This window comes from Antedon mediterranea, chromosome 5 (genome assembly GCF_964355755.1).
Source record: "Antedon mediterranea chromosome 5, ecAntMedi1.1, whole genome shotgun sequence".
Taxonomy (NCBI): Eukaryota; Metazoa; Echinodermata; class Crinoidea; order Comatulida; family Antedonidae; genus Antedon; species Antedon mediterranea.
Window position 1 is genome coordinate 15,292,714 of NC_092674.1, and position 26,239 is coordinate 15,318,952.

Below are 26,239 nucleotides of genomic sequence, written 5' to 3' on the forward strand. Positions count from 1 at the left end.
TTTCTGTATTATGAATTCTATGTATAGAATGTTGTCAGTAATTCTAGTCCTAGTTCCATTGACTATAATTTGATTTATACAGTACATTGTCTATATGTTCATAAATAGTATGTATTCTCCATTGTTAATATAGAAAGCATACCTGGACATTCTTTCTGCTCACATTCCCAAGAATTACCAATACAGGTGCTGAAAAAAAAATAAACAACATTTAGACAATTGTGTTTTTTTTTCACCTATTGACACAAGCTAGGCCCAAGTATCTTTACTTTCACTGCTGGTTGAAAGGTCACTTCAGGCAAAAGTGGGATTTGTTCAAGGCTCTGGCCTTGGTTATAAACGTTAATACTTGAATTGACCATGTTACCATGTCTAGTACTATTCACACACAAACACAAGAGAAATAAATGAATATCCTGATATTAATAACTTTTTAAAAGAATGATCTCATATGTTCTTACCATTTATTACATCCAATCATGATATCTTCGCCCTTCCTGTAGAGATTGCCACCATGTGGACATGGGCACTCCATAGGTGCTACACACTCATTTGAATTTTCATCAAAAACAAATCCATCTTTGCAGACACAGTCTGGAATACATTGAGCTTGCCTCTGATCCTGGTAACTGCCCATATTGGCACAGGTCTTAACCTGGTTAGGTGCACAGGTTGAAAATTCCATGTTCTTACCACACTCTTCAGAACACTTCTCTTTCTCACATATAAATCGGCCATTTGTACATGTACTGAAATTAAAGAAGCACATTCAAGAGTAATTAAGAGCGGTCTAATTAATTATTTTAATAATTCAAACAAATTATAGATACATTTTTAATCCACATCCTCACATCAAGAAGCTTGTCAATTACAGGATGGATAAATAATATGTTTATAAAGTAATATCCCTTTCACAACTGCATACATTTTTCCAACTTGTAAATATGCAAACCTGTGAGTGAGTTTCCTGGCATTAGGGCAGGGTTTGGAAGAAAGTCAGCACAATAAACTTTGCTACTAAACTAATGCATCATTTAAAAATGGTTATACAAAATATTGTTCTTACCATGGTCCACATGCACTCTGCAACACAAAACCTGGTGACTTGAGACCATTGTCTGATTGACAGGGACATTCTGATAGAGGAACACAATTAGAGCCATCTTTTGCTAGTACAAAACCCTCTGGACATGTACAACCAGAAACACAGCCAGACTGACATGGAAATCCACTAGACAAGGAAGCACATGATGTTGAACAGGTTGATGCACATTCCCTATAGACAAGATCACCATCACAAGAAACAGCTGAAAAAGAAAATAATGTTGCGTATTAGGATATATGACTTTCCATAAAAACAATGTACAATATTAAGACCCATTTACACTAGGACGATAACGATCCACGATAATAGATACGTATGTATTTTTCTTGTATGAAACAAAAGAAATCTAACATGTTTTCATCCTATAACTATAGGATAACCATCTATGCTTCCTTTGATGAAAATTATATTTTCACACGTCCAATCAAATGACATCATGATTGATAAGAGCAATAACAATTAATTGAATTATTATCTATTGATGACTTGTTTAAATTACATAGACTTTCATTAGGATTTAAGGTGTTGAAAGGTTACTGTCCCCATTCTTTCAATGAGTATATTAAAACTAGTGAAAGATGTCCGGGTAGGCTTTTACGTTGGAATTCGAAAGGCAATACTTTTCATAATTCTGTATTTGTTTCCTTTCCTAGACTATGGGAGCAAATACCAAATGACATAAAAGATTCACAAACAATTTCAATATTTAAGGCTGCTCTAACAAAACACTATATTTCATGTTATGTATAATTTATTTGTATTTTTCTTGTATATGGTTTTATCTTTAACTGATTGTATTGTATGGAGTGAGTGCAGAATTTGTTTGGGCTTTAGCCTATTCTCATTCCTGGTTATTTTTACATTGATGACCGAATAAATATTATTATTATTATTATTATTATTAACATCGTGACAATACAACAATTTTATTGTTTTTATTAATGATGACGTCATTTGATTAAGTTTTAAAATATTTTTATCAAAGACAGCATAAATGATTACCATATAGTTACAAAACAAAAACATTTCTAATTTCCTTTGTTTTATGTAAGATAAATGCATGCTTATTTATTTATCGTCGATAGTTATCGTCTTAGTGTAAATGGGCCTTTAGACACACAAAACAATTTGCAAATCAATAATGTAAATAATTTCAAATCAAATTTGAACTGAAATAATGAGAGAGATTTAATGTACAGTATAATAATGCAGACATTTTGTGACTGTAAGTATTAGAAATTGATTCCTGAATCCTTCGTATACTTACTTTGATATTTGAAAGATTTAGTTTTGCATGTATAAATTTAATCCAAAAAGAACATAAATGGCAACATAAGTCAAACATTGTAAGCTTACCGCATGATGAAACGTCTTCTCTCCATTCAAGGATGACACCTTTTGCACTACAATCAGCAGCATATTGCTCAAGAATACTGCATCTACATTCTTCTGTCTTACAGCCACATACCTGTGCAACACAATCATCATAGTACGACTTGGAGTTCAGTACTCCAAAACATCCTGATCAAAAGACACAAACAAAACATTTTATGTTTTACTGAAACAAATGCTAATCTTTACAAGGATTGTATTTCAGGCAGAATTCATTCATATTTCCTTTTGCTTGTAATGAACTCCACTTATTTTATAATTTACATTGTATGTCAATTTGGTAGTTTATCAAATGTCAAATACAAAATCCATATAAATATAATACTTAAAATAAATTAAAAAATGAAATTAAAAATTAATAAACTAACCTAAAAATGGACTGTCTTCATCAATTAAAACAGCACACTTCTCTTGAGCTAGTGGAATTTTTTGCTGATGTAACATGCAGAAATTGATGTGTGATTTTGGAGTTTCACAAAATGCTGACGTCTGCCATTTACTTGCAAAAGACTGAGCAGTTGTCTCAATATCCCCTGTAATAAAAATCCAACCGGATTATGAATTTTAAATTAAAAAACAGTATTCATTTATTATTACAGCTCAAAATGTACAATAAAATCATAGTAAGAATACAAAAATCATTTTACTGTAAAATTGTACAAAAAAGAGAGCATAAGTTGAACACATTTAAAACAGAGCAACATTGACAATGAATACAACATATCTACAATTACAGTATAAATCCAAGGCAAATTACTGAAAAAAATGTCAATGCTGTGGGTATCAGTGGCTGGATCTCAATGGAGATACAAAATGACAATGCTGTGGGTATCAGTGGCTGGATCTCAATGGAGATACAAAATGACAATGCTGTGGGTATCAGTGGATGGATCTCAAATGGAGATACAAAATGACAATGCTGTGGGTATCAGTGGCTGGATCTCAATGGAGATACAAAATGACAATGCTGTGGGTATCAGTGGATGGATCTCAATGGAGATACAAAATGACAATGCTGTGGGTATCAGTGGCTGGACCTCAATGGAGATACAAAATGACAATGCTGTGGGTATCAGTGGCTGGATCTCAATGGAGATACAAAATGACAATGCTGTGGGTATCAGTGGCTGGATCTCAATGGAGATACAAAATGACAATGCTGTGGGTATCAGTGGATGGATCTCAATGGAGATACAAAATGACAATGCTGTGGGTATCAGTGGCTGGATCTCAATGGAGATACAAAATGACAATGCTGTGGGTATCAGTGGATGGATCTCAAATGGAGATACAAAATGACAATGCTGTGGGTATCAGTGGCTGGATCTCAATGGAGATACAAAATGACAATGCTGTGGGTATCAGTGGATGGATCTCAATGGAGATACAAAATGACAATGCTGTGGGTATCAGTGGCTGGATCTCAATGGAGATACAAAATGACAATGCTGTGGGTATCAGTGGCTGGATCTCAATGGAGATACAAAATGACAATGCTGTGGGTATCAGTGGCTGGATCTCAATGGAGATACAAAATGACAATGCTGTGGGTATCAGTGGATGGATCTCAATGGAGATACAAAATGACAATGCTGTGGGTATCAGTGGCTGGATCTCAATGGAGATACAAAATGACAATGCTGTGGGTATCAGTGGATGGATCTCAATGGAGATACAAAATGACAATGCTGTGGGTATCAGTGGCTGGATCTCAATGGAGATACAAAATGACAATGCTGTGGGTATCAGTGGCTGGATCTCAATGGAGATACAAAATGACAATGCTGTGGGTATCAGTGGCTGGATCTCAATGGAGATACAAAAAAAAGCAAAAAGCTAAATCAAAACAATAAAGTAAACAGCCAGAAAAGTTATCTTTAAATAACTTTTTTTAAAACAGTGAAACGAACTGCCACATTACATGTTTTCGGTTGATATTGAATGGAATTTTAATATATACACAATTACAGTATATATATTAAAATTCCATTCAATATCAACCAAAAACATGTAATGTGGCAGTTCGTTTCACTGTTTAAAAAAAATTATTTAAAGATATATTGTCTCTCTAAAAAAACAATTATTTTAGAATTATTTTGTTAAACATGCCATTTTAATAATAGTTATTTACTCTAAACAAAAATTGGAGCAAAAAAAACCCCCAATTATTTACTTGAAAATTTTAAGCAAAAATAGTAAACAGACAATACTTTTTGGTTAAATTTAACCATTCATTAATTAACCACTTTTTATAAGTGAAAACTTTCTATGGAAAAATAACTTCATTACAATTGCAAATTGGCCTATTATATCTGATTTTCATGTTTCATGTATTTGAGGAGAATACATCATTAACATAATTAGTTATAACACAAATCAATTTACCTGATCTTGTATAAAAATCATCTTCTTGGTTCTTGTTGAATGTACCACATAGACCGCATAGTTTATCTTGTAATGTTGGGGGAGCAAGTACTGTGACACGGTAGTTCTTACTAATTTCTACTTGAAGACCATTTGATAATGTAACCTACAAAACACAAGATTTGTAATAGTGACGAACAAATTTATGATCATGCAAATATCAATAAATGTTGTATATAATATTTCTGTTTTACGTATTTCTAACCCCTATGAATTAATTAAAATTGATAATAACAGTTTCTTTCATGAGAAAAATTGAATAGTACTGATTGTAAGGAGTTTTTATCATATTAATGATTTAGAAATACTGTATACACAATTTTCGTATTTCATTGTTTGAGCAAATAATAAAATTTAAATTGAATATATAATATAGAAGTATATTACAATAAATGTTCATAACTAACCTTTGTCACAGTAGTTGTTGGTGCTTCTATTAAAATACCATTAAAATCTGCTGGTAGTTTAGTGACACTCTCGTCATTGACTAAAACCTCGGAGCTGCGTACTCTTATACGTGTGGTAGCAACGGTTATGAGGACAGCACGAGTACACTTAGATCCGGTCTTGCTACAACCATAATTGTTTACATTTACAGAAAATTCTGCATCTTGATTTTGGCAGTAAGTGGTAAGGACGTACTCACAGTTACCAGAAACATCAAAATATTTATCATCAAAGGATTTGAAATGATCATCACCAGCCAACCAACAACGAGCTAAAAATAGAAATGAGTTGTAGAGACTTTTACCATTCCAAATATATCACTCGTGTATCATTCAACCAGAATTGACAAAGTTACATTGCAATATTTCTATACAAAGATCGAATGTTTTTTAATTGAATAGGGAGATTGTTTCGGCACATGACACATAATTAACAAATGGCAAAAATACACTCAGGTATGTTATAACGAATACAAGTGCTACATATAACCAGGAAATAATAAAAATCAACCAGTTCTGTACATCCTACCTTGAGGAAATAGGCAGGAAAATGATTAAATGAAATTGATTCTAAACATTTACTAAAATAAAGTGAAGGGTAGTGAAAATCTTACCTGTAGAGTCAAAGTCAGAACAATTCCATTTTCCATCTGTGCAAACACTGTTTAAAAGAAAAAAATTCTGTTAATAACTAAGAAACAATAGTAAACATAAATTAATAAAAATGAGTCAATTAATTAAATATTATTCTGAACATTTAATTTCCCAATAGAAAAAAAGAGATGATATGATATCAGGAGAAGCTTCTTTACAAGAAACACAAACAACAAATAGAATCCAATCAGCCACACAGCACACTACCTTGACATCTCAACATAGAATGCAAATTGTCTATTTTAAGTGGACTAATACAATTTCTGGAATAGTTCAAAGCTTTCACTAAAACATGAGCAATATTTTACATAATAATTGACATTACCATAACAATAAATATCAAAAATTAAGGGGGACTTTACCCATCAGAATGTAAAAAGTGGACACATTACTGTTTTTGATGTGATAAAAATATGTTAACTATTAAATGTTTGGACGTTGGCAGAGCATAGCCTGAATTGCTGTTATCCTTTGTTTTCCATTCTGATATGTAAAGTTCTAAATTAAGATAATTAATTTAAAATAAGAAAGGTTACATACCATTGTGTATTACCATCCCACATGACACTGCCTGCTTGCATTTGTTGACCATCATATTCACATTGGCATTCGCTTGCAGTAATACACTTATTGTCCACTAACATGTGACCAGCTGGACAATGACATCCTTCAATGCAGTAATCATTATCACAATCTATAACTTGATTTCCACACGTCTCAGAGCAAGTGCTTCCACACACTTGATACTCCATCCCTTTAGGACATTCAAATGCTGTTTAAACAGAAATAAAATTGTTTATTTAAGAATAAGTCATCAGTAAGCGGGGATGTACAATAAACTAAAATTACAAACAAGACATTCTATCTATAAAGACCTACTTGTACCTAAATAAAATTAAAGTTATCAATTCATTGTTGGTAGGGTATGTACACTTTGGTAGCGAAGCTTTCGGGTTTATAAATTTCAAAGAGTCTTTCAACAGAATGTATTTAAAAAGACTTACCACACAATTCAGGAGTTCTCCAGTCAACTACTTGCTGCTGCCATGCACAGGCACTTGCATAGGCTGAGAAGGCATCACAAGTACACTGTGACAGAACATCAGAAGTATCAGCATCTTTAGCTGAACGCTGAACACAATCACACAAGTACTCTACGCATGAATTGATATATGGTGTTACATCTACTTTCTGCAAAACAATTTCAATAAATGGTTAAACAATTTAAAAGTACTAAATCTGAAATTTTGTAAGACATTAGTTTCCAAAGTATGAAAGAATTGGATAACATTTTACAAAAAATAAGGATTTTGGAGAGTTCCTGGTTTAAAGTTGAAACAGACACCAATTTGAATAATAACCATAAAAAATATTCAATACCTTATTGCAGCCTTCGAACACACCTCCTCGTAAGTAATTACAAGCGGATTCATAGTCCATCATTAAATTTCCGTTCAAACCATCAGTGCATAATTTACTTTCATCAAAACAAACTCCTATTAAGACAAAATGTACACTTTAAAACAAAATCAAACTTAATTTTTTTATATTAATACAGTGGATGAGAATGTTGATGCATTATAAACATATATTTTTGTAAACACTCACCTTCCTGGTCATCTGATTTCCAGCTCTTTCCAAACACCTCTACAAAGTTTACAATTGTTCCTTCAGGAGTTAAGAACTCATCTTCTTGATCTTCATTGAAATTGCCACAGAGACCACAAAGACTGTCAGAAAAATCTTGAGATGTCATATCTACACTGTAATGAGACATGCCATCCCAGATAACATTGAAGCCTATGTTACTTGAAACAACAACCCATCCAGAAACAAATTGTATTTCCAATCCATTCACAGAGCTTGATTGAGTAAGGAAGTCGTCAACATTTTCATCTACAACAACAACAGCTTGCTCTCCTTCTTTACGTAATTGAAGATTCATCAAACCATTTTCTGTTTCGATTTCGATGATTAATCGCTGATTGCAGTTTTCTTGGCCACATCGCTCGGTTGTCAAGTAGATGGTAAATGCACTGAATTCCTCGCAGTCTTTTACAAGTACAAGTTTGCAAGTACTGTCAAATATAAACTGTTTACCATCAAATGTCCTGTAATACTTCTGAGACCAAATAGTACAGTGACCAACTTTTGCTGTGGATAGAAATTTGAGTGGCAAATAATTTAATGTTGATGATGTTAAGATAAGATAAGATAAGAATGTAAAAACGGAATAGTAGTCAATTGAACTATTTGTTTCTAGGTAAGCAGTCAATCAAGGTTAACTGGTTGAGAAGAAGAGTCAATTGAACTATTTGTTTCTAGGTAAGCAGTCAATCAAGGTTAACTGGTTGAGAAGAAGAGGATTTATAAATTTTGATAGAAATCAGATTTGTTATTTATACAGAGTGGCACAAAAGTTTATTTAATACTGATGATGTGTACTAAATTAAAACAAGAATTGTATACAAAATGTAATGGTAAACATTGAAAGAATTAATATTAGTCAACTAAACTAGGTTTCTAGGTAAGCAATCAATCAACTAAGTTGACTCATTGAGAACTATATAATATTTATAGAAATATATCTGATTATTTACTTACGTGTAGGAACAAAAAAGATTGGTGTAGTTGTTGGTATAAATGGTTTGCCTACAACTGTAGTTGATATGGTAGATTTGAACTCGCCGGATTTGTCTGCAAAAAAAAAATAAACCTGGCATTACCACATTGTTTAAAACCTTATTGGTAACAAACTACTATCAAATTTATAATTAATTATGATTTGTAATATGGCACTCTATGCATTTATAGAAATATCACAAAAATACTTGAATGAAAGAAATAAAATAATAAATTAAAATACTCAAAAACATGTGTAAATTTGATATAAAAAATAAAAGACTGACTAAAAATCAAAGTACTACAAAATGAACATTTATTCTGGTTTTAGCAAAGAAAATATTGAAAAGGCAATTGTAAAAATAAAGAAAAGAAATTAATTAACTATCCTTAAACAATGTTGTGAGGTATTTTCCAGATTGATCGTAAAATCAAAACCGTACACTGGGTATGATCATTTGGGAAAACACCTGTCTCCACAACATAAAAGCAATTGTAAAACAGTAGACATTAATACAATAAACAATTGTAACAGTCAATAATTAAAAGCTTTCAAGTATAAATACTTTGTTTTTGTAGTGTATCATTATAACAGGGTAGGGTGTTGATGTATCGGCCTATACAGTGTATCATTATAACAGGGTAGGGTGTTGATGTATCGGCCTATACAGTGTATCATTATAACAGGGTAGGGTGTTGATGTATCGGCCTATACAGTGTATCATTATAACAGGGTAGGGTGTTGATGTATCGGCCTATACAGTGTATCATTATAACAGGGTAGGGTGTTGATGTATCGGCCTATACAGTGTATCATTATAACAGGGTAGGGTGTTGATGTATCGGCCTATACATACCTATGCACTGGTAAGTATAGTTAAGGTCAACACACTTAGAGTTTGAAGAACATGGATTGCTTATACAGTCATTGACATCTGTAAAAGAAAAAATAAATAGATTAATGTAAGAGAGAATTTACTGTTATAACTATCTGGTTAAAATAAACTAATAAATAACTATGGCCGTACGCTAAACAATCAATAAGATATTCATAAAACGAGTTAAATTGAGTTAAGAACAAAACAATATAATTTTATTATTCTTTTAATATTTTTGCAATTAACATTTGAGTTTTAACAATAATATTGAATAATTCATTTACGTAAAACAAACAATACCCAGAATTGAATGGGATAAAGTTTAAAAACACTACAGTCTGTCAAATCAATGAAATAGTAATGTAGTTCATTAAAAACAATTATTATCAATACTAAGAGTAAGAATAATTGAATGTAACAAAATTAAATAAATGCATACATACCTAATACAAATGTTAAATTGAATCCTGTGTTAACATTGACAAAGTCAGAATAAAAGTAAACCCAAACGTATCCACTATCAATTTCTATTGGTGCTGGTAGTTGCTCTCCTGAAAATTCATACAACTTGGAGTTCCAGTCAAATGTCAACCCTTCCCCAATGACAAGATAATCAAAATCATCTTCAATGCCCAGATGGTTGAAAAATAGCTTTGTTGCCTGTGCATCATCGGTGGCAATGATATAATAACATCGATGATTATTGGTGTAATTGTTGGGGTAGAATGGTGATGTTATTTCGCCCCTCGTTTCTCCATATTGGTAATATCCACAGTTAGCTGTAGGCCAATCTCCTGACTCCCCTGAAAATCAAGATCAAAGTTTGTCAACAAAATCTCTCAGTCTTGATACCTAAAATCTGGTTTGTATTGTACAGTGAAAAGTATTTATATACTATATTATAGTACTAATATCATATATTATATATAAATACAATAGTTAGTTTTTTTGTAATTATAATTATGTTTAATTACAATGGTTGCAATTATCATTACTGACTGTGAACATGTCTATGCCATCATGAGATGGAGAGTTGGACAGAATCAATTTATTTCCTTTCATCATAAAATCATATATGGATATAACCTACGAAATAAAAAATATGACAACAAAAAAAACAACTCACCAATGTAAAACTCGCATAGTTTGCCATGGTAACCAAACTTGCATACACATAAAAAAGATGAATCATCTCCAAGACAATCACCAGAATTCTTGCAGGGGCAATCTGATACCTCTTGAGTGGCTATGATCCAAATAAAATTATTTCTTATTTCTAACGCAATTCTTAATTATTTTAAGGAATACAGGAAAAAAATTGCTTTGATTATAAATGAAGCAACACAAACAGTATGACATTTTCTTATGTAACTTACCTTCACGTTTAGATCTTGTTTGTTTACGACCAGCTATTATTAGCTCCTAAAATAAAGAAGATATAATAATTGACAAAACATTATAATAATAATAATAACACATTTTACATGCAAACAAATTACTACATTAATTAAAATAGATATTAAAAAGAGAGAATGGGTTCACTAACACTACATTAGTTTACTGCCTCTCTGCTGGGCATTGTTGACGGTTCAATACAAGTAACGAAATACAAAAGGTCTAACAAAAGTAGGCCTACTAAGCCTACCTAGTACTACTTGTATTTGTAGAGCTTATGCCTATTACTGAGCTAAACCTCTGCTGAATGGAGTGAAGACACTGTATTTTAAGGGTATTTAATGTAAACAAAAGATCAGAGACGAATCACAAAAAAAGCATGCTATATTATTATTATTATTTTTAAAGGCGCTTACTCAACCATAACATACATTAATTCACCTAAACTATAGAGGGCGTTAAAACTGAGAGAGAGCCTGGGAGAGAGCTAAGGCAGCCGGCTTAGAGAAGTGAAGAAGAAAAATATTAACACTCTATTTACTAAATTTAGTATTTCAAAGCATGGGGTTATAATGTTATAACTCCATGTTCAAAGTAGCAATTCAGCAGATATATTAACGGTCCGTGATCGTGGTCCCGATATAAAAATAACTCGCATAATTTAAATATTTTATTTGTTCATTTATGATTTAAAAATGAATTTCCCTCACAACATAAACAATAATAAATAAATATAAAAATAAATACATTTTAACCAACCCCATTTTTCTGACAGACAAGTAGACTTATTGCTTGCATTAAATTACAGTTTTTCATGTAAATAATTTGGTTTTCGATCTAAATGGTCAAATTGAATAACTATTAGGATATATGCAACACGGAATGCAACACATTCATAACAGATTTCAAGGGACAATATGTCTTTAAATTTCTTTATTATTTACAGATACAGTAGACTAGTCACGGACAAAATAAAAAATTGTTTCACAAGGCTCATGGGTTCAAATATATTCATGTTAATATCTTTTAGTTTAAAATATTGGTTTTATAAGGAGTCATCAAATTAATTAAAACATCACCAAATATAATATATATTTGGAATAGAATGTGTTTCTGTGTACTATTTATGAAAACATTATATTATCTGATTTTGGAAAATATATAATGTAGGGAAGTAATGCAATGTTAACGCGATGATTAAAACATTTTTTAAACCATTTTTTTACATCAAAATCTGTCTAAAATTTTTGTTTAAATGCAATTAAGGAGCCGCAATAGATCGTATTTTGTATAATTGTTATACTTAGGCCTACACTGGTGAGGCTTGATTATAATTGATATTTAGGAGGAATAGCAATAATTATATTAATAGTACTTCAAGTAGTAGATCTTGTCCGTACCTAAGGCCTAATGTACAGACAAAATTGCTTACCTCATTAAAACTGGAATAACTAACTGCATTCGCTATGATAATTAAAGACAAGTTGAATAACAGCATAAGTACAAATTGTGACGACTCCATGTTCATGTTCATGTGATTCACACACGTTGAATGAAGCAAATGCAATCACAGACGTCTATTTATTATGCAATGATAATTTATTGGACTATTCCATTACCTATTGTTTTCTTTATCCCAATCGTCACTTTTATTGCGATTGAGTAATTGGTTGGATAATGCGGGTACTAATTTATTTTTGATTGGACAATCATTATTGCCCTGTTCCATTATTGGGTAAAATGATGGACAATTAATTGATAGCACATGCGAGAAAAAAAGTTCTTTTTTTAAGCCTAAAAAACTTTATGCCTAAGCAACGTTTAATAAGCCTAAATTAATTAACTAGAATTAAACAATTATATAGAAATAGAACTACTATAGCACTTTTTCTAGAATTAGCAATTATGAAATAAATGTGATTGTAATATATTACAGTTAGGCTCAATATTAATACTAAAAAAAATGTTCATTGGATGTTACACGTAAGTTTACAAACGAATTAAAGCATCAACAATCCTTTATTAGGGAAAAGACACGCGTGGAATAATTTTTGATAGGTCAATTTTCAACACTAGATGGCACGCTCGCTTCGCTCGCGTACCATCTAGGGGTGCTCACAGATGGTTCTCGAATACAGTAGAATCCACGGACGGGGACTTTTTTGGGACACTAAACAAAAACGGAAGTGTCTCCCTAATTGGGGTATTCAGAAATAGAGACAACAAAACCAATACTGGATTTCATAATGGACAATTAATTTATGTGGATTAAAGAAATTAGGGAGAAATGGAAATGTATGTACGGGAATTGGGCGACACGTGGTGGTGGTGATGGAACCGCAGTAATAAAGTTGATTGTATTTATATATTATAAGAACCAAACTAAATAAATAGACCTAGACATTCTGCGAAATGAAAATCGGAAATGCAAGCTCCTATTTAGTGAAAAATTAAACTGTAGTCTACCTAAATATTTAGGGCAAATCATCGGTTGTGGTGTTGAAATTCCTGTAAACATTTGTGTGAACCAAACTGGGTCGAATTTCTGTCATGAGTACTGATTTGTTGGCCTGTGATTTATGACGCTTAAGGGATCTATCTAGACTTATTTTTTAGAATAATGTACGTACCTGTCAGATACAATTGTCTTGTGTCGTATAATAAATAAGTACTGTAATAGTTACTGAAGTTACTATTACAATCTCGTCAATGAAAACACGAAAATGTATATGCACTTACTTATGAAAACGTATACAGTATTATACTCAGTTATTGAAACAGTAGGTTTAAAAAAGTTTCGTTTGTCTGTAAAATGATGTAATCAAGCTGTTTACATGAGTCTTAATTTATAAGCACATCAATAATAAAATAGTTTATCTATCCTGTAATTGGCGAGATTATGGTCGCTGTTGAATGAAATAAAGCCAATCGGTATCATATTTGTACAGAAACGTTTTCGCGGCCGAAGGGTGTAACCTAAATTCGTTGTATTATCGTCAAGAACTAACTGTAACTAAACTTACATAGAAAGTAGGGTATCATAAATTTGGCCTTAGCACTCGGGGGAGTGGCTAAGATGAAGTCCGTGGGACTACTAAATATAAATTGTAATGAACCTCGAGGGACATAAATAGGAATATTTCATGTTTCATTATCAATGTATAATAAATGGAAACTGTTTACCGATTCAAATAATAGAAATTGGTTTTTAACATTTTCCGAACCTATTGCAAGTTTATTCTCAAAGGGCCCATATATTTACCTACCGTATGTGTTAAACCAAGGGCTCATAAATTTACCTACAGTACTTGTGTTAAACCAAACTCTGGCAGACTGAGAGATTGGGATGTTCCATTCATCGCAAATCAATACATTTGTATAATCGTATAATAAATCTATCAAAATAGTATTTTTTAAAGAAAATCGGCCTGTCTTCAACATTATGATGGTGTACTCTAGCAATCTATCAAAATAGTATTTTTTAAAGAAAATCGGCCTGTCTTCAACATTATGATGGTGTACTCTAGCTGTTCAACCGGTTTTCAGCTATCAAAAACAATTATCGTAGGAGGAGATAGGAAAATGCAAAAACCTCCTCGCTATGTAACATTAGGGTTGAGGGATGGGAAAGCGGATAGGTACAAAGAGGAACAATTTTTAAATATATTCTTTATCCACTGAGTAACGAAATATTTTGTTCATGTTTTATAGGCCTATAAATAATATACCTCTAAATACAGTAGGCCTAAAACATTTGCGATTTAATACTTTGTTAAAACTGTCACTGTCATAATCGATTGAAATATTAAAGTACATGTCACGATACACCACTACGACGTTTATATTTTTGGTAATTATTAATTAATACAAACGTTGAGAAGGAACTGTCAGTATAAAGTTTATTTGTATATCTAACAGTAGAGCCTATCCACAGTCTCAGTAATAAAGTTTATTTGTATATATTTTTATATTACATCTAACAGTACGAACATTCACAGTAAGAAATGTTCGATTCAAATGAAAAATAGTTAATAGGTATTTACAGTATTGTCAAAGTATTGCAAGTTTATTCTCAAAGGGCCCATATATTTACCTACCGTATGTGTTCAAGGGCTCATGAATTTACCTACAGTACTTGTGTTAAACCAAACTCTGGCAGACTGAGAGATTGGGATGTTCCATTCATCGCAAATCAATACATTTGTATAATCGTATATTAAATCTATCAAAATAGTATTTTTTAAAGAAAATCGGCCTGTCTTCAACATTATGATGGTGTACTCTAGCTGTTCAATCGGTTTTCAGCTATTAAAAACAATTATCGTAGGAGGAGATAGAAAAATGCGAAGCCTCCTCGCATTTTTTTGGCGGGTATTTTTCAAGATGGACATCCATTAAACAGTGTATACCACGATCGGAAAACACCCCTATTTGGGGCAAATCGTTTAACCTAAATTCGTTTTAATCGTCAATAACTAATTATTTAACTCAATTTAATTAGTAAACAGGGTTACATCAGGCGGTTAAAATCAGTACCGAAAGTACGAACCAACTTTACATACCATCGAGTGAAAATTCTAGAAGTAAGACGCGATTTACCGAATTTTGCCCTTACGTAAATTTATATATAGATTATGTTTACATAAACTAAAATATACATTTTTCTAAATTAAGAATATAAATTCCGAAATCATTAAATTTAACTTGATTTGTTTGTGTTTACTGTATAAAATGTACTGACAGTATGTTTAAAGCATTCATGCTTATTTTGTATCCCATTCCATGTTTTGTACTGTATTATTTTGTTTAAGCCTTGGAATAAACATTAAATAAATTATATATACCTCTTAATACAGTAGGCCTACTTTCGATTTATTTTGTATATGACCACTGGCATGCCTGTCATAAAGAAGGCGAATATTCGTCATAAAACATAGTGCCAATACTGCTAACTATATGAAGAATAATGTTAATATTATTAAGTAGCCTAGTTAGGTAGTAGCCTTTTAGGCCTTATACAAACACCTTAACCCCCTCCCGACATTTTAAAATATAAAATTGGACGATTTTATTTTATTTATTTATATTATTTATATATATTATTCTATTGTACCATGGAGAAAATAAATCAGATGACGACAGTAACATGTTTGAATTGCTTCCGAAAATGAGTAACTGTTTTATCATTCTCTAATTATAAGATAACCATAAACCATGCTATCAAAAGTATTTTTACTGTAGAACAAATTTAATTTTGATGAAACGTGTATAATGTGTATTATTCAATGTTCAATTCTATGTGTATTTTCAATTTTATTTCAATTTTTGGAATAGAGTATTTAAGGGCCTTATATTATATTAATAAAAATTCTTGTTCTCATTTTCAGAATTAACAAAATTGTATATTATCCTGTTAAAGTCAATTTACATTGTACTTCAACCCAGCCCATGTTTTCTATTTTGTACTACACAGTGTATTCCGTTAGAAGAAATGGGCAGTGAAACCCACCCAGCCTATTGTTCTGTGACAGGACTACATGAATTCGCAGCTGTTTACTGCGCTTCTGCTGGTACAGTCTGAGACAATTGCCGTCCGTCCAATGTATTTTGTCGGTTTCTTTATAAAAACTGTTCGAGAACCACACCTAAAATTCCACATGCGCTTGCGTCTATAGTTAAATCAATACAATATTCAACAATAATCAATGAACATTATAAAACTTTTCAAATTTGTGGTTAAATTGTTAAATTCATGTACTGAACTGTAATAAAAATGAAATATAAAAATAATAAATATGGCCTTTAAATGTATACAAACTCATAACATGAGAATAACAAGTAAAAGTCATCTAATAAAATAACCCAATTAATGCTGTTTTATTCAATTAAATGATGAACTGAACAAAAATTAAACATAACCAATATCTCTTCCATGGTCGGATATGTTAAACAGGATTTATTGATTGTAAACATTTTATTGTATAAAGATAACATCAATGAAAGGTAAAGACTAAAATCCAATTTACAATAAAGATAAACAATATCGAAATGCGATATAAGACTGATTTGATTAATTTTCATGTTTTTTGGAATAATACGGTAAACCATGGACCTATAATTAATTTTTTTTATAGGTCCATGGGTAAACTTTAACAAATACAATATAGTGATCCAGATAAACCTTTCAATATTTAGTGGAGTGGTAATAAGTAATAATATAATGATCAATATACAATTACTATGTACACAAAACAAAGTTATTGAAACTTATTTTAAATTAAATTCGTAGTGTTGGCAAACTATATTTTGATTGTGTACTTCTGCTGATCCAAAAATATGTTAAAACAGAGGAATTGTTCAAAATTTACAATTACTAGATGGTTCTCGAATACACGGTAATTTCAGCGTAAACAAACTACAGAACTACATTTTAAATAGACACGGTGATTTATGTAGTCAACTAAAATTAGAACCCTGAGAATTAATTCCGAAAGAGAAACTTGTCACAAAATGATTTGAAATTTTTTAGAGAGATGGGGAAGAGGATATGGGTGCAAAGAGGAAGAATGTTTAAATATGTACATTATTCTTTATCCATTCAGTAACGAACATCTGTGTTCATGTTTTATAAATAATCATACCACTAAACACAGTCAAATATTTGCGGTTTAATACTTTGTTGAAACTGTCACTGTCATCGATTGAAATAGTAAATAATAGTAACGATACACCGACCACTACGACGTTTATATTTATTAATTAATACAAACGTTAAGAAGCAAATGTCAGTAATAAAGTTTATTTGTTAATCTATATTATATTTATATATATATATATTATTATTATATGAGAGGGTTTGTACGTTTGTATGTTTGTTCGTTATAAACATTTTTGTTACTGCACGTAACCTTAAATAATAATGGGATATCAAAATGACCGCAATTGTACCGGGAAAGTTCTAAACTATATTTGAACATCATCCGCCATATGATCTAGGATCCAAGTTAGGGGGCCAAAATGTGGTAAAAATGACCCACTTTCCCCGAATTTCAATGTTTGTTCGTTATACAATGTCTGTTTCTGCATGTAACCATACATATGGGGTATCAAAATAATCGCAATTTAAACTACATTTCAAAAATATGATGGGGATTTGGTGGGAAAGGCGGTTTGGGAGATAGGGTGTGGGAGTTGGTCGGGTATTATGTACTGAGGCGGCTTTAAACTAATTTTGAAACCGTCCCTGACAGACCTTCATTCATCACCAATCAATACGTTTGAAAAAACGTATATTAAATCTATTAAATAGTATTTTAAAAGAAATTTGGTCTGTCTTCAACATTATGATGCTGTACTCGAGCTGTTTTCAGTTAAGACAATTATCGTAGAAGAAGATAGGTAAATGCGAGTATTTTTCAAGATGGACACTCCATTAGACAGTGTGACCACACTTACTTGGGGCAAATCGTTGAACCTAAATTCGTTTTAATTGTCAACTAATTAGCTAACTCATTGTAATACCATCGAGTAAAAATTCTAAAAGTAACGCGCGATTTACCGAATTTTGCCCTTACGTAAATTTATATATAGATTACAACAGTCAAAATAGGACAGTTAATAAATAATAAGGCTCTTTTAAAACAAAACCTTTTTTTTTTATTTCACTGGCGAATGTTAATGAATGTATATAGCGCTTTTAACAATCAGCAGCAATAACCATCATTTTCTTTTGAGCAATACACCGATAGTTGAATTCACTTTTTGTAAATTCTAGGAAGTACGCAGGTATTAATGTGTAGTCATTTTTGCAACTGATATATGATTTCCGGCTTGACATAAACACCGTCCTTTGTTTTTAATTAAAAAACATAGTTTTTGTTTATATCGAGGCGTGTGCACATTCAAAGGATAAATGACCGGAAAATGATGTTGATCCACGCCCAGGGATCCTATTGTGATAATAATGTTATTGTCTCGTCAATTTGTATTATTGTGAGGGCAGGGAACAACTCCCTGGTGAGGGTACCTATATGATTGAGTAGCTTCGGCTGGATGGACCAACCTCGTTAAATAAAATAAATAATAAATTACATGTACAACATGATTACTTTAGTACCAGTTAAGAAAACATGTTAAAGTAATTATTGTACAGAAATAGCTCATTTAGTACAGGAAAGATATGCTCAGAATCAGTAAAAGGTTGAAAAAATTGCAACAGAATTTTTTTCACCACAATGCATTTCTATAAGGTCCCTATATGAACATACTAAAAGTCTAGAAAAATCCAGGTAGGGGAAATAGGTTTTTTTAAACAAAATGGCCGCCAATGGCAAAAAATGTCTAAAAATGAACAAAAAACATATATTTTATATCTAATTACCACTTGATAGCAGTTTTTATAATGCTTTTTATATTTCTTTAGTGTCAAACATTTAAACTGCAATATACATATTAATTTAAATGCTATTTAGCAACAAAAACACACATTTAAGTATCAAGATATCACCACGGTTATAATAATAGACAACGTAGTCCTATGCATTATAATGCAGGACTACGGTGTCTAATAAAACAGTTCATTTACATTTGTACTGTCACAACAATATAATTATACAATCTTAGAATCTATTAATCCATTCATTTTCATTGTCCAGTTATCATCCTCTGTCTATAGGTAGGAATTAAGCATGTGGTATTCGTCACAAACAGTGGTACTGGTGGTAAATTTGTCATCAATGGACACATCACGCCATTTGTAACTTTCCATCCCCCAGTCTGTGGGTTGAAGAGTACTTTCTATCCACTGCTGTACCATGGTAATATACACACAGGGAATGACATTTTGCAGCATTTGTTGTAGGGGGAATAGACTTTATTTCAAGTGCTGTTTTGCTTTTTGCTACTTTCTCCCAAAACGTATTCCTCCTCCATACAGTATAGCTACCAATGCCAATTCCTCTGATGCGATGGTTTCTTTTTTTTCGGAGACGTTTGGTTTTACAGAGTTTGTAAGCATACTACTGCCCAGGTGTTAAGACTTTTTAAGACCTTTTCCTATACCAAATAGATGGGATGTAGTATCATATCCCTGGATTCCATGTATAAAAAGCAAACTAATTTTTACAGAGCTTCACACCAAGGACAGACTTTACATGCATTCACAGTGCTCCCCCATCGAGAACATACAGTATTAAATCAATGAATGAAGCAACCGTGACAGAATATAAATTTAAGAGGAAAGAACACATGGGTCAAACCAACCATATTCATCAATAAAGAAGCAGTGCACATTCCCTCACATATACTATTTCATCATCTATGTGAGACAGTCATACACAATGCATCATTTGGTCAAAAAAAAAATCTTATACTTTTCCTGCAGCCCTCTTTTACTCCATTGACTCCATACACACTGCTAGACTACTCAGAAACCTTCATCTCACTGCCCACTGTTTGCTACATCAAACCTCTTGGCCCGAAACAGCAACATTTCAAGACACTTATTATGTACCATGTATGTTTGTTACGTTATGTGAAGGCAAAGTAAACTATTGTGTTTAATGGCTATAATTATGGGCCGTAAGTAAATTTGGTTTAGGAAAAGGTGTTGGTCTTAAAAATCATCACATCACAGTAGGAGTTGTATGTCAAATTCTGTAAACCAAACAGTTTCCAAAAAAAAAGAGAAAACATTGCATCAGGAATTTGGCATTGGTACCTATACATTATGGAGGGAAGTCAATGGAGACTTTAGACAGCCTCTTTTCTTTGAGAGAGTTGCAAAAAGCAAATCTATTCCCTTGCTGCAAAATTTCATTTCGTGAGTCTTTATTACCAGGTATAGCAGGGGATAGGAAATACTCTTCAACCCACAGACTAGGGATGGAAAGTATTGATGACAAATTGACTACCAGCATCAGAGAAACTATTAAAGTTGATTAGATGTACCTATAAATAAGGTTGTAGTAAAATGAATTGCCGTTGCAGAAAATATGGTTTGGACTGCTGCTCCACTATTTTTTAAGAATGCCACGGCATCAGCACATGCTCAATTCCCCACCAATAGATGGAGGATGAGATACTGACAAGATGAAAGTGAAATTACCGCATTTATTTGAATAAATGCCCTTGGTGGTTGATTTTTAAGGAGGGTAGTGGGGGCGTGTAATCGTCGTGAGGAGTTTATTCGGAGAGGCGTATATTTTTGTGGGTGTAATGTGGGAAACGTGTATAATCAAATAAATACACCCTTTAGATATGAACAAATACAACACCATTCAGTGAATTCTATTACAAATAGAGATGTGTTAAAATACAATATTGTGTATAATATGCATGTGGCGGGGCGTACATTCGAGGAAATAAATTCAAAATGATGTCCGATGGGAGCTTTTAGTATGTTCATATAGGGACCTTATAGAAATGCATTGTGGTGAAATAAATTCTGTTGCAATTTTTTCAACCATATTTCATAGTTTTCCTGTACTAATTGTTAGAAAAAAAATATGCCAAAGTAAAATAAACAAATATAATTGGTTTTAAGCAGTGTGAAAGTACCGGTATGTAAATAAATTGTATGTTGTTTTAAGATGGAAAAGATTTTTGTAAAACCGTTCGTTCATAATTTAATATATTTGAAGGTTGTCTAGGAACTTTTGTATGAAATGTCATCATGTTAAAAATGTACTTTTTCTGATGGTTTGTCCTAATCTAATTTAAATTTGTTACATCATGTTTTTTTTTAGTATTTTGTATATTTATATAAGGAATGTTTGTAACAAAATAAATGTTGCTTTTACAGTACTGTTATTTTCAAACTGGAAAATGTGATTCCGCGTTAAATCTCACTCATTTATTACTGTATTCCACAATGTTTAATTTATCTTTAATTATAATAATCATCAACGAATAACTTCAATCTAATATGTAAATTCATTATTTAATTATTACAAACCATCGTTGCTTAGTACAAATATGTCAGGATAATATTATTAACATCAAGAAATCATTAAGGAAAAGAGACACTATGTGAAGTCGGTAATAAATATGTATTTATAAATAAAGTGTTAAGACTAAACATTGACTGAATTGACAACATTGTTTTATGTCGTCATCATTTACTAGTATCGTTCATAGTGCAGATATAAACAGATCAACAGAACAAAATAAATACACTATTTTAGCAATAAACACTATCTCATATAAACAAATCATTACAACTTTTTTTACTACAGAAAAAAAACTTAAATATTATAAGAAAGAAAAATTCACATGGAATGGATTTCACATCACAACTGAGAATAAAATAAAACATTTACACAAGAAATATGTTGAGTAGATATGTAAATTTTGAATTACATCATTTAACATTAAAACTAAAATATTTGTGATTGCCTGTAAAACAAGTGAGTCCCCTATAGACTCCACATGAATATAAAAAAACCACAACACATTTCTCTTTTATTTTGTACTTTTTTTTTACAAATGTATAAAGAAATCAGACAACTATCTGGTAAACACAATGATCTATGCTTGGTCACTAACGATATGGTACATACACTAATGACGGACCTTACTGTATATGGCGTTTACCTATCTATACAAAAAACGCTAGCATAGAAACTATTCGCTGTGTTTATTAGTACTTTTAGATATCACCTCAATAATATTGACTAGAAGACGTCTCTTTCAATTCTTCTGTCAACAACAAATCAATAAATGCAAAACCAAAAATTATTCTAAAATGAATAATGGGTTTCAATCTTTTTTCCAATACATTTTTAATATAATAAACATGCTCTCATTTGACTGATATTTTTGAAGACTTAAGGAGCAAAATTACAACTGTACACATGTAATGTACTTGAATGCATTATAATGAGGAAAAAAAAACCAAAACACTTAGTCCAAAGTAAATAAGAATAATCATGAAAACGCTTTTTAAAGCATGCCACACAAGCCTTCATTGACATGCTTTACAATCTTTCATAAAAATAAACTAGCGTGGTGGTAAAATTAGGTTGTACATCAGGTTTTACATCCCTATTAAGCAATTATACATTATATCTAATAATCCACTGTCTTATAGACTAACTGTAAATTAGGTTCATTTGCTTTGTTTGTCTGAGACAAATGTAAAAGGAAATGTTTTATTTTTTGCACTTTTCTGCATCAATCACAACTGAGCCACAAATTTATCTTACATTATTACTATAATAAATTCTAAAAATAAACAATGAAAACAAGAAGAATAGGTCACATTGTTACTAACAATGTACATGATATGCAACAACACACATTGTTACTAACAATGTACATGATATGCAACAACAACCTTTACATATTTATATAGATGAAAACCTTGCAGCATTATGTATTACAAACACAAGAACCTGGTTTGCATAGTTGAACATAAACATTATTCACACATTACTACTCCAGCAATCAACCAGGTTGAATATCCACATTATTCACACATTACTACTCCAGCAATCAACCAGGTTGAATATCCACATTCCGTTCATGTGAACACTATGCTAACCCAGATGGTAACCACATACATACGAAATAAGTCTTCACCAATTGTAAATGTATAATTGCATTCTTTCAAATAAAATAATCATTATATATGCGATATTTACGTAAGACCATGAGATGTGTACTGTAAACCATCTATCAATCAATTGACACACAACCCATGTCCTTATTAGAGCTTATTTAGATTTACGTCAAATATAAACAAGAAATCAAATATAAATTTGAAATGTATAAGAAATGTACAATGATAAAATCTGACCTCTAGCTAATGGTAGAGAAATCACAAGAAAAATTAAGTTAAAAAAACAATTTAGTTTTTAATGGTTACTGTTAAAAAAAATCAAACAAGGATCGGTGAAAATCTATGTAATTTTCACATCAGAAGAACAGTTAAGCCACTAACTATATTTGATAAACATTAATTTCCATATTCATTTTGTCGATGCACCCGTAAAGAAACCATTGCTAACCCGTAGGTCAAATTGACCCGTAGGTCAAATTGACCCGTAGGTCAAATTTGTTAAATTAAAGAAAAGGAATAAAAAAACCCTTGAATCTATCCAATTATTTAGAGGAAAAAAATCTGTACATTTTGATAAATTTTAATTTTGATTCAACCTTCCAATCTTAATAACAAAACTAACATAAACCTTCTAAAATATTCATTAGATTAATATATTTACAGGTGTATGTGAATGACATTAATAATTTGGCATTTAGACATTTTGCTGTTTCAGCAAATAGCACAAAAGAAATGTTCCTCTAAAACCTGCAAATTAGATCAATCATCTGGAACTTTTGGTCATTAACAAGCTAGTAGGATATATGCATCAATGTATTTGATTCAGTACCTAGTAAATAAACGCTGCTAATGTCTTTGGGCATGTTCAGATCAATAGAGGTATGTTTTCATATCATAAAGTAAGGTCACACTGTTTGCAAATTAATTTTTTGGAGGTCAAAGTCATGTCATGTCTAATCTTTTCCTATTTCAGACTTAAGGATTTGTACACTGCATATGATACAAAACTATACTATTCGGTAGGTCTGAACAGGCCCTTGGATGAATCGGCCTATGTGCCATTTCATTGATATGGAAGTATTCTTTTGGTTATGTCTAAAATATATTTATCAATACCAATATATTAAGACAATTTAGCTTGAGTCCTGGCCAGAGACTGTTTTTAGAATCATTGTCCATTAATATGAATAACCACATTGTCTTGTATTTAACCATTAGCAGATATGCAAGATCTGTGCCATTTCATTCTGATATGAAAGTATTCTTTTGATTATGTCTAGCATATATTTATTAATACCAATATATTAAGACAATTTAGCTTGAGTCCTGGCCAGAGACTGTTTTAGTATCACTGTCCATTAATATAAATAACAACATTGTCTTTTATTTAACCATTAGCAGATATGCAAGATGTGTGTTAACTCTTACCAGGTAGGAACACTAGTCAATGCAGGCTATTATCTATTATGTCTTGCAAAATTCAAGGCACATGGTTGAGTAGCTCAATACTTCTTGCTTGTCTTCTTGTAGGTAATTGGTTTGATAGGGTTTCAGGTAGGTAAATGTTTTACATGTTATACATGATACAAGCTGGTTAGCTTACAGATTCTTCCATTTCTCTTACAGTTGGTCATGATTTGTGTTTAATCATGGGCTGCAAACAAAAACAGAACCTAACATTAAACACATATTTTGGCAGTTTATATTGCATCAATACATACATTTAATACCACTTTGAAATTGATAAAATAAACTTTAGTTAGTGAAAATCCCCCACTTCATCATCTGTTTGCCTTCTCTTGACATAACAATTATGTGTTACCACATCCTCCATGGAGCATCGCCCCCTCAAATAAATATCCAGGGCGTTTATTTTTTTCCTCCCCCACATACATATACACACAATATCGTATTACATAACACATAACACACTTTTATTTGTAGTAGAATTTATTTTATCTACAATTTATCAAGAATGTTGATACAATTCTTACTGTATTTTATCACTTATTATTGTACTGATACTTATATACATACACATACTTTAAATCAATGATCCGAGTAAAAAGATTTTGTCTTGTATAAAAAATGTCTAATATAATGGTTTAAGAATGTTGTTGCAAAGGCCTCGACATTGCAGTGCCAGCCTCATGTTTACGGAATGTAGAATTCCCTCTTTTTATGAATTGTTAAGAATATCAATATATGGCCTGATGTGTAGACTTAATGCAAGCAAAAATATTTTAATCTCAACGATTATAAGCAATGTCTTAGTTAAGTCGAAGATGCTCTCCAGATGGAATGCCCATCCTGAGATGAGTAGTAGTAATTTTGTTTATTTTATTTATTTCATTTATATGTAATTTACTTTATATGGACCAGAGTTTCCGAAATAATTGAATGAATGAATGAATGACATAATGTAGAATTGTGGCAAGGGATATGAATGGAATAGAATACATAATTGTCACATACAATTTGACAAATGAAGATGAATAAAATCAGACTTTCAATAAGCCATTTCACATACATAAATGATGTTTTCAATAGGCCATTTCCCATACATAAATGATGTTTTCAATAGGCCATTTCACATACATAAATGATGTTTTCAATAGGCCCTTTCACATACATAAATGATGTTTTCAATAGGCCATTTCACATACATAAATGATGTTTTCACTTATAAAAAGACAAAATAAACAGCTAAATTCCATCAAAAAACCAGTTTAAATTAAACTATAAAATAAGTATCGAAGATGTA

General features: G+C 31.5%; 1 protein-coding gene across 1 annotated transcript in view; it reads right to left on the reverse strand.

Annotated features, from left to right (window-relative positions):
• Positions 1 to 21,864: 21,864 nt before the first annotated feature.
• Positions 21,865 to 26,239, reverse strand: part of LOC140049442 (histone demethylase UTY-like) — a 75,978-nt gene continuing 71,603 nt past the window's right edge. Inside the window, exon 26 of the mRNA XM_072094324.1 lies at positions 21,865 to 25,129. Within this exon, the coding sequence (XP_071950425.1) occupies positions 25,106 to 25,129 (24 nt within the window). The 3' untranslated portion in view covers positions 21,865 to 25,105. The remainder of the gene's footprint in view (positions 25,130 to 26,239) is intronic.